At 37.6% G+C, this 11206-nt stretch overlaps 1 protein-coding gene and 1 non-coding gene across 2 annotated transcripts; both read left to right on the plus strand.

Annotated features, from left to right (window-relative positions):
• The first annotated feature begins 2070 nt into the window (after positions 1 to 2070).
• Positions 2071 to 2143, plus strand: Trnak-cuu (transfer RNA lysine (anticodon CUU)). Its single transcript has one exon. It is a non-coding gene; the product is annotated as a tRNA-Lys (tRNA).
• A 1999-nt stretch (positions 2144 to 4142) lies between these two features.
• Positions 4143 to 4317, plus strand: LOC131908097 (large ribosomal subunit protein eL39-like). The gene has a single exon (XM_059259163.1). The coding sequence runs from the start codon at positions 4143 to 4145 to the stop codon at positions 4296 to 4298; it is 156 nt and encodes a 51-aa protein (XP_059115146.1). The 3' UTR covers positions 4299 to 4317.
• The last annotated feature ends 6889 nt before the right edge of the window (positions 4318 to 11206 follow it).

Genomic DNA, 11206 nt, shown 5'->3' on the forward strand with positions numbered 1-11206 from the left:
TAGCCTCTTAATTCGGTTTTAGTTTCGGTTTACTCCTCTTGATTTGTACAGTGAAACAAACATACTATACATAAAATTGTCAGAAGAAGATAATAATTATTTTTCTCACATCATCTGTCTCCTGTGTGCGCACATTCTCTCTGGAACTCAATAATAGAGTAATTTTTATACTCAGTGTCTTAGCTCAGTTTCTATTGCTATGAGTGATAGAGACCATGGCCAAAAGCAACTTGGGGGAAAAGGGGGTTTATTTGGTTTACATATGCTGGGTTGCAGTTGAGGGAAGCCCACTTAGGAACTCAAAGCAGGAACCTGGAGGCCAGAACTGAAGCAGAAGCCATGAAGGGATGCTGTGCACTGGCTCACTCCCCATGGCTTACACAGCCTGCTTTTCTATCCAACCCAGGACTACCCACCCAAAGGCGTTACTGCTCTCCGTGAACTGTGCCCTCCCACATCACCCACGTCAATCACTAATCAAGAAAATGCTTAACAGATTTGCCTACCTGCAATCTGATGGAGCATTTTCTCAACTGGGATTCCTTCTTCCCAAATGACTTCAACTTTTGTCAAATTTTGAAAAACAACCCCCCCCCCAAAAAAAACCAGCCAATACATTCAGTAATAGAATTAACCAATAAAACACACACACACACACACACACACACACACACACACCATGTACATATGCAGCCCATATCTCCTTCCATCAGAACTGCAATCTAAACAATATAAAGACTTAACTTCCAGAGGGAGAATGAAACGCAGAGTGCAACACTCTTCTGGCATCTTGACTGCAAAGATGGTGGATGATTTGGCAACAATTCAAATCTTTAACTGCAAAATTTAGACCACACTTTACTTATCTAGTCAGTGACCTCATGTTCTTCTTCACTTCCTCCCATCATTCTGCCATTTTGATTTTTTTACATTTGCTGACTCTGTCAAAGATTCCCTCTCCTAAAGGGCAACAAGTAAAGCATGGTACACCCCAGGCTAGCAGCATAGGAAACAAGAGCAAAGAAGAGTTTGCCGAATCCAGAAATCATTGCCCTTTGCGCTAGTACACTGTAGGTGAGAATCTTTATTATTTTTGGTTGAGTCCCTTTGATTAAATGCTACCTTTTGGATATGTCATATATTTTCTGCCAGTAATTATATTGGCCAAATAGCTAACATTTATGAAACATTTACTGCTATATAATCTTGTCTTTAAAAATTTGCAATTATTTCATCCTCATGATGATCCTGGGAGTTAGGTATTCCCACAACCACATTTAACATCAGAGGATATAAGGAAATTAGAAGTTGCATGACTCAGTAGTTGTTCAGTTGAGATACTTTCTTAGGTAAAGCAAAGTGCACAGCGATAGACATCAGATCTGGGCTTAGATGTGGTAATAAATGATTTAACATGTTTTTAAAGATAAACACAAAGAACTAACAGAAGTATGATAGATCCAGGTACACCACTCCCAGGTATATACCTGGAGGGTCTAAGGCAATACACCAAACATTCAATAATTCTTGCACATCATGTTTATTGCAACACTGTTCACAGTAACCAAGATGTGCCGGGGCTGGAGAGATGGCTCAGCGGTTACAAGCACTGACTGTTCTTCAAGGATCTGGGTTCAATTCCCAGCACCCTTATGGCAGCTTACAACTATCTGTAATTCCAGTTCTAGGGAATCTGATACCTTCACACAGACATACATGCCAACAAAATACCAATCAATGCACATAAAACAAAAAATAAATAAAAGTAAAAAACAATATCGAAGATACAGAATAACCTAGAAGCCATCAATAGATGAATAGTTAAAGAAAATGTGGCCTCTGTCTATCCTAGAAGTAACTGAGGGCATAAAATTTCTTCTGCAATCATGACACTTGGAATCCAGTAGCAACAATGAACAACAAACAAAATCCAAAATGAACAACACATGGGGAAAGATCATTTACTATGTTGCCGATATATTTATCTTAGGGAAAACACATTTGCTTTCTTACATTGCTCTCTATGAAAATGCATTAGACAGTCTTATGTAGTAGGTAGCCATTCCAGCAGCCCAGCTAGCTCAGTCGGTAGAGCATGAGACTCTTAATCTCAGGATCGTGGGTTCGTGCCCCACGGTGGGCACCAGATATTGGTGAAATTATTAAGGCCACTCCACATAGTTAAAAGGAAGATTTATTTAGTGGATAACTTACAAATAAAGGGATAGGTAGGTCGCGGGGTCTGGGAAAGGTGTAGCGCAGTCCAGCGGTGTTCTCTGGAGAACTCTGCTTGGTCTACATCCAGCATCCAAGGTCCAGGAAGCAAGAGAGCGATCGCCCATCCAGATCTTGGGTCCCCAGGCGCCTCCCTTGGCCCTGCCTTGTAGGTGTAACAGTTGCCGAAGCCTCAATGGGGGTTGGAACTTCCAGATCAAAGCTGGAATGGCTACCCACTATAGTCTTATTAATAACATCAAACCCAGGAGCCATGTATTGGGGTGAATGCTGAAAGATCAGAGAAGCAGAACAAGCCATAGCCACCTCACCTCACCAGTTCCTCAGCTGATCCTGTCTCCTCAGACTGGAAGCCTGAGTCCTTATCCAAATGAATCTCAGCTGAACTGTTGCTAAAAGCCTAAAAGCTTAACCAGCATCTAGTTCCTCATCCTCATGCCTTAAATATCTTTCTGCTTTCTACCATCAGTTCCTGGGATTAAAGGTGTGAGTCACCATGACTAGCTGTTTCCAGTGTGGCCTTGAACTTACAGAGATCCAGGCAGATCTCAGCCTCTGGAATGCTAGGATTAAAGGCGTGTGCTACCACTATTTTCTGGCCTCTATATCTATTGGCTGTTCTGTTCTCTGACCCCAGATAAGTTTATTAGGGTGCACAATATTTTGGGGAACACAATACCACCACACAGTTCCTCCAAAATAAACTTTTTACCCTTCAAGGGAAAGTAAAAGAAAACGGTTAAAAAAAATGATGAAACTATGACATTCGCTGGGAAATTGGTGGACCTGGGGTCATTGTGGTCAGTGGAATGAGCCAGAGTCAGGGAGACAAACAATGCCTGTTTTATCTCTTATATTATGCTTTATGATATGAGAGAAGAAAAATTGTGAGTGTGGAGGAGAGAGTCTAAAGGGGGAGAGGAAGAGGAGGAAGATGAAGAGGAGAGAAAGGAGGAAAAGGCAAAAGCAGAGTGTCACAATGATACCCAGGATTTTGTATGCTAACAGAAATTAAAAAAAAACTATACAAGGAAGAATCATGCTTTAATGCCTGTATAAATTCAGCAAACAAAATCTATGGGAAAATAGTAAGTGATAAATAAAAGCAAGCCAAAACCATTGAGCTCACAAAAAATAAAACATAAAGATCTGTGTTTAGAAATAGCATATGCACAAATTCTGCATTACTTGGATACTTCAGGATTTTAAGAATTGTTATTCTTGTGATAAATGGAAAGAGGAGATACAGCATCTTCTTTAAAATGTAACATTTAATGATTCAAGTATAGCTGAAAAAAATCCATCTACTCTTTGTGATCATTTCCATTGGTCAAAAATCTATGACATATAGAAGATTAAAAACTATATACTGTTTAAATATTTTCAGATTGGTTAAAGCTAATAAATTCATTTTATTCATCAATTATTATTCTGAAAATGCATATTGTTCTTGTAGAATTATGTTTATATTTTTAAAAATCCATTAATTACGCAATTAAGACAAAAAGATTGACAAGGTTTTTTTTGTATTGGAATGTTTTATTTTAGAATATTATTTTTTACTGAAAATAGATTTTTTTCGTACAATAGATTCTGATAAGCTTCCCTTCCCCAACTCCTCCCAGATTCTCCCCAAATGCCAATTCATCCAAATCCTTTCTTCCTTTTTCTCATTAGAAAACAAACATGCATTTAAAAACTAATAATAAAATAAGATAAAATAAAGACAAACCAGTATAGGACAAAACAAACAAACAGAAACAACAGAAAAAAGAACTAACAAGGAAGCATGAGGAACATGTGCAGAAGCAGAGGCACACAGGCTCACACACACAGACAATTCATAAAATCGCCTCTTCTCCTTTCCTCCTCCATCGTGCAGTGGACTCCTGACTGGGCTTCTCACCATGTCTTCTCACAAGACTTTCAGAATCAAGCAATGCCTGGCCAAGAAACAAAAGCAAAATTGTCCTATTCCTCAGTGGATTTGGATGAAAACTGGTAACAAAATAAGGTACAACTCCAAGAGAAGACACTGGAGGAGAACAAAGCTGGGTCTATAAGGATTCACACAATGGCAAGACAGAGTTTATACTGAATTGTGGGTCATCAAGCAATCCTACCACATGGAGTTCAACATTTTAACCTGAACACTTCATCGTGTTTTAAGTTGGGGGAGTAGTTTGTCCAGTAATAAAATGTAGAACCTTCCAAACTGAAAAAAGAAAGAAAGAAAGAAAATTCATAAAATAAAAATGAAAAACCATGATATATAAGCAAAAGACATGTAAGGGTAAAAAAAAAAAGTCCAGATAAAGCAATATGAGACAAATATTTCCAAAAATATTATTGAGTCCGTTTTGTGTTGACCATCTACTGCTGGGCATGGGGTCTGCCTGTCTGCGTGGTTTGTGTACTCTGTTTGTGAGACTCAGCTGGGGAAAACTAATTTTCCCTTTGTGAGTGGCTATCAATTGGAGAGGAATTCTTGCTGCATTTCACAGAGAACTGGCACAGAAATTAAGGGAAGAGCTATTGCTCTTCCATCTACAGAAAGGGGCAGAGAGGATATCACTACTTCATGACTCATCACTTTTTCTGCTTGCCCTTCCTGCTGGACGCTCAGATGTCACCTCCTGGTAGGCATCTGGTAGTAAGCACTCTTCTGAGAAATGTGTGACATTCTTCACATGATGATGTAGGCTTTGTCTGTACCATCCTCGATCTGGACTAACACGGAGCAGATTGCCTTACCACCCTCTTAAGCCATGTAGAGCCTAGGACAGCATCTAGCAAGTCATGGTCATTCTCTGACTCTTCTGTTCAAAAAGTTTGGGGAATCATGATGTGTAAAAATTACATTAAATTTGAAGTTGAGTGTCCATTAGAGCACAGCCATTTCATTAGAAAACAGTCATGCTTAAGGTGTGTGTGTGTGTTTACAGCTGTTTCTACCTGAGGAAAGACTTATGTATTTGCACTATGGACCACACATATTCCTAAGCATTTGCTAAATAGTCTCTTACAAAAGGTGAACAGACTCCAGTCTGTATTTTTACTTCACTATAAGGGCAAGATGCAGGTGATGGACAGCATTCAGATGACCACATCTAGTGGGAGGTATGGGTATACTTACATTACAATATTGCTATTAATTTTACCACTTCTCAGCTTATTCTCCTCACTTAGTTCTAATTATAGGGTGTATCTCAAAATGATTTTTGATAATTATTTTTATGTTCTTCTTCAATACTCACAATTAAGCTTCAATATTATTACATTTACATCAATACCCTCTCCTAGACTGGCAGAATTTGGAAAATATTAGTTCTTTGAGGTCATTTTTGTAAAGCTTCATCATTATCTTTCACTGTCATTAATGATATAATGTATGGAGAAAATTTTACTTTGAGACAGACAGCATAGCCATGTAAGGGGATGCCTTTCATTCCTCAAATGAGTTGATGAGATACTTACTAAATACCTTTCAAGAATCTGGATATAGCTCATAATCATTTAGACACACCAAATAAAGCATTTTATTAGCATATTTTTAATATTATATCATTTTGCTTTCCTATTTTTGATGAGATTTTAGTATAGTATTTTATTAAGTATATGGTGAATTTTATTTATTGTATCTATATGTTTTGTGCCTGTATTTAATAACAAATTTGATTGTAGATCTTGTTTTTGAGAGTACATTTGATAACTTTTGATTATCAAATTTATATTTGCATTTGAATCTATTATGAGTAATTTTCTATGTGTTTGTAAAATGTGAAAATGAGTATTTCGAATCTCACTATTTCCAACCAAATTTCAATAACTTATTTATATAAAAACCTTGTTTCATTTATTTTATTTTATTGAGGCAGGGTTTCCCTATGTAGCCCTAGAACTCAAAGATCCCCCTGTCTCTGCCTCCCACATGCTGGGATTAATGGCATGTGCCCTATACTGGCTAAAATCTTGCTGTTTTAAAGTAAATTTGTATATTTTTAAGCTCCTTGTGACTTGTGACATTTGCATTTTCTTGCATCATTTTAACAGTCTTGTTTTCACAGACACACTTTTTCTATGGAATTTCAAAGAATTTAACACAGATTTTCAAAGCAAGTTCCTATATGGGATTTGGCTATTGTCAGCTTTCTCATTTACTGGTGTAGTTCTCTTGATTTTTAAGATAAAACTGACAGTTTTTTCCATTTTATTGGAAGTTTCATGGACTAAGTCTTAAGATACATTCCAGAATTATTCTGTTTACTGATTTATGGATTTCTTGTGCTCTTAAGTTTATTGCTCCTTATTTAAAATGGTTGGTTCTTTTATTTTGAAACAAATGGTTGATGGCTTTTCTGATTTAATACTGAATAATTAAAGAGTGATATAAGGTCCATGAATTTTTTTTTTTTTGAAAAGCACTATGACCATATCCCTAAAAGACTACATCTGTACTATAATTCTGAGATTTTTTTTGGAGCAAAATTTTTTTTGAAAGATTATTTTGTTTGCTTGCTTCTAGATTTCAGATTTTAATTAACATTTTAGAGAATGTTGTAAGTTTGATTAATATATTGTGGCCCAAACTTTTGGATAAAGTCCCCAAAATATTTCCTTTAAAAGCTATTCACAGTATGAAGATGGAATGTCGTTGGTAGAACGCTTGTCTGGCATGCACAAAGCCTTGGGTTTGATCCCCTGCACTGCACATTCAGCGTCGTGATGCATGGCACACACCTGTCCCCTCAGCCCTGGAAAGGCTGGGGCTCGAAGGTCAGAAGATCAAAATCTTCTTCAGTCACATAACAAATTTGTGGCCAACATGTCATGCACTGTCTCAAGAACCAAAAAATTGTTTTAAAGAGAGAGGAGGAGGTTATTCTACACGATTTGGGCTTTTATTATTTTGCTCTTTTGTAACTGTTCAGATTGATAAATTATAAAAAGCATTTTGTGTAGTACTGTTTGGTTCATTCTTGTTTAAAAAAAAATCAGTCAAATCTCTAATGCCTACACGCTGCTTGCAGAATTTATCTCTCAAAAACTGAGAAAGAAGAATTTATGTGTCTCACAATTGTGTAGAATTTCTACCAGTTTTGTATAATGAACGGCTGCTCCTGATTTTGTGACTTTATGGATACTTTTTATTAAAAATTTACCATTTTGATATGAAATTATCTCATCTATACATGAAGCTTTTTTGTTCCTTGATACATATTTTGTCTCAAATTACTTTGCAAAACCTACATTTCTGTTTCTGTTTGACTGATATATTTTTGCTCTCATCTTATTTTTAACTTTTGCAACTTGTTCCTTGCTCCTTTTGAATAAACAGCATATGCTCCTCTTTTGCATTATGATCTAATTTGGTGCCTTTTATTAGTTAATGTGAATCAAACAATTCACAATTCATTATGGCTGGTTGATATCTTCGGTTTCTTGTCCGGTAATTTTTTTTTATTGTTTCTACTTTTACTCTTGGTTTCTCTCTCTCTCTCTCTCTCTCTTTTTTTTAATTAATCTTATGGCTTTTACCAACCAGTCTTTTTTTTCCTAGTTATTTGTAATGCATTTGCATATATTATTTTGTGTCTGTTAATTTATCTTAAAAAGAAATTATGAGGGTCATGAATGAAACAATAGCTATTAGCTACCACTCTGTAAGACAAAATAATAATTATTTACTTACTTACCCAACAATTTTCTCATAGATATGTGACTAGGGATGTAGTTCAGGGCTTACTTGGTGTGCTTGAAGCCCTGGGTATTTCTCCCTGCACGCCAATTCTAATCAGTCAGTCAATCAACATACTTCGTCATTTTATACAAAGTTCTGAGAAATATTTTTTCCTATTGTGATGTAAAGCCAGTGACAACCATTTGCATTTAACTGGACTGCGCGCTTCCCTGAAGTTCTTTTTGTTATAATTTCCCCCTTTCCTCTATCTTAAGTGTGTGCTCAGAATCACTTTCCCACACCACACAGCTCAGTGGTATTTCCTCAGCTGTGGCTGTGATGTTTCTCTAATGCCCTTATCTAAGTACTTTCAATTTTAGTGAAGAAGGGAAAACACAAGCCAATTCCACCAGGGGCTGTGTAGTTTGATGTCCAGGACTAATCATGAGAAGTGATACATCGTTTCCTGAATTCCATGCCTTCATGTGGAGCAGGGTTCCTGTTGGTGAGATATGCAGCATCCCACCACCAGTGCAGAACTTGCTCTTCCTTCAGACCTTGTCATGGCATCCAGTTGGGACTGTTGCATGCCTTAGCCGCTCTTTTCTAGCTGATCACAGTTTTCTCACCTGGAATTGTGCTCCCCCTTCCCTCACACAGCTAGAGGAAGGGTTGTGTGCTCTGTGTAAAGCTCGCCTCCCCAGTTCTCTTAAAGGAAATGTTTGAATTCAGCATATGAAACACTGGTTTCACATGCATTTTCATACATACTTATTGACATTTGCCTGTCTTCCTCACTGCCTTTCCCCATCCTCCCGTCCCTGCTGCTGCTCCTTCCCAATATCCCCCCTTCAGCTCTGATATCATATAGTCCATTACCCTCCTTTTTGTTTCCCCGACTCCCATAAGATATTTCTCACTCATGGCCTGCTCTCCAGTTTCATGACCTATACCCATGAAGCGCGTGCGCACACACACACACACACACACACACACACACACACACATCCTTGCATGTTTTCCAGCATCCACATATGTTTTGTCTTCTCAGTTCTTCCCTGGATGGTCAAGAATCTTTTGTTTTGCATCTGACAATAGAATAGGCAACAGGTATCTGTGATTTGTGACTATTTAGTCCAAATATAAGTCTCTTCAAGTCCTAAAATTATTTATAAATAAAGAACAGTTAGAATATAAATGTTCACAGACTCATAAGTGTGTTTTTATTTACTTAATAAAAAATTATTTGTACCACCTTATCTTCAAATAATTTCTCATGCCCTTCTTTTTTCAAAAAAAAAAAAAAGAATCCCAGGCTCTCCCTCCTTCCCTTCCTCCCTTCCTTCTCGATTCTTGTTTTCTTTTTCTCCTCCCTCTCCTCCACCTCTTCTTTGGGGATGAGACCTTACTGCAGTGGACTGAAGCACTGGAGTAGGAATCAGAAGAACGGATCTCAAATATATTCTCCATAATGGTCAATTTTGTGAGCCCTGATTTTGTTACCCGTAACTTGGAAGGAAGAGGCTGTGTTGTCTCTAAAATGTCGTAGATTTCTACACTCTACATTGCTTCTAGCAAATCTACAAGGAAAGGCAATGTTCTCTCATCTCATGAGAAGGGGCAGTCAGCCCTGTAGTCTTAGTTTATGAGGGAAGTAGAAGTCTGTGCTGAACAGTTAGTGTGCACTATACGGTTTGACCTTGGTTTGTGCTATTAACTTCCTAGTGTTTTATCACTTAGGAGAACAAGGTTTGCTAAGCCGTCTCAGTTGGTTATACCTGTGAGATGAGATTGAGTTTGATGTGGCTCTCACCATACCTTGTCTGAGCTGCCCATGAATTTGGTCATGCTACCTTTGTGTTTATGATGCTGAGTGTTTTTCAAAAAGGAAACAAATATGATATTTCATTCACACTGGAGTGTTGCTTTATCATTGGTGTGTTTATCTGCCATTGTTCCGGGAACTGGTTAATCTGGAAATGGGAAGGGTCTTTGAGTGCTTTGGTTACCTCTCAGGTGAAATGACCTCTGCTATGTTTTTCAAGTGGTAATTACTGAAAAATGTCCCAAATGAAACCATAATGGAAATTGATGTTTTACGCAAATGCTAAACCTGTCTGGAAATAATAGGAGGAGGCTTTTCTCATGAATGTTCTGTGTCCATCTGTAACATCTAACAGTCTTCCACTCTATCCCTTAATTAAAACATTTTGTTAAATTTTAAAATGTTGATTTTTAAATTAGCTTAAAACTTTTAAAATTATTAATCTCTTTGATGAATCTATAATTGGTCTTTTCCTTAAATGAAAACTATTTTAATTATGGCTAAACTATTGAAAATAATACATTTTAAACATAACATTTTTTATTCTTTAAACTTTAACTCATATTTGTGATGTATTTTGATCATATTCACCCCTATCCCCTTGTCCATTGCCTCTCAGAGCCTCCCCCTTCCCCCACCCCCACTTCACACCCACTCTAATTAATGTGAGTGTATGTGTGTGTGTGTGTGAGAGAGAGAGAGAGACAGAGAGAGAGAGAGAGAGAGAGAGAGAGAGAGAGAGAGAGAGAGAGAGAGAGAAAGAAGAGAGCATCTTACTAGAGACTACACCTCCAAGGAAAATTGACTCTCCCCTAGCAACTAGCAACCATCCATAGTTCCCAGCAAGGGATGTGACCTGGTGAATTCCTTCTCTCCTGTGCTAGAATGTTGACGGCTTGATCTTGTGCAGATCTTGTGGAGTCAACCACAGTTCCTGTGAAGTCTTGAATGTCATGGTCTTGTCATGTCCAGAAGATGGTGTTTTAGCCCAGTCTTCCCCAACTCTGGCTATTATAATTTTCCACCCCTTCTTCCAGAATGTTCTTTGAGCCTTGATGGGGAGGTATGAAACACTCTTTCTTGATACTATTTTTGTTTTGGGGTGTGTGTGTGTGTGTGTGTGTGTGTGTGTGTGTGTGTGTGTGTGTTCAAAGAGACTTACACATTTTAAATGAAGAAAGACATAATGAGGACTTGGAAAGCCAGAGCAAGTTTCTATTTTATCCACATCCAGTCCCCAAAACAAGAACCTTGGGGTTATCTTCAGTTTCTTCAGCAACTTCTCAAAAAAAAAACAAAAACAAAAAGCAAACAACAACAACAAAAAACCACTTCAGTTTTTATTCAAGGAACCCTAGGAATCATCTCTCCTCAATCTCTATTGTGTCTGCCTAGATTTAGACCCTTGTTGTTTTTCCTGGGTTTTTATGTTACCTCTTTTATAGCATTTTAAAAATCATGTGTGC

Source organism: Peromyscus eremicus, chromosome 4 (genome assembly GCF_949786415.1).
Source record: "Peromyscus eremicus chromosome 4, PerEre_H2_v1, whole genome shotgun sequence".
NCBI classification, from domain to species: Eukaryota; Metazoa; Chordata; class Mammalia; order Rodentia; family Cricetidae; genus Peromyscus; species Peromyscus eremicus.

Bases quoted from the DNA above. Each gene is read 5' to 3' on its own strand.
- LOC131908097 (XM_059259163.1), top strand. From the start codon at position 4,143: ATGTCTTCTCACAAGACTTTCAGAATCAAGCAATGCCTGGCCAAGAAA.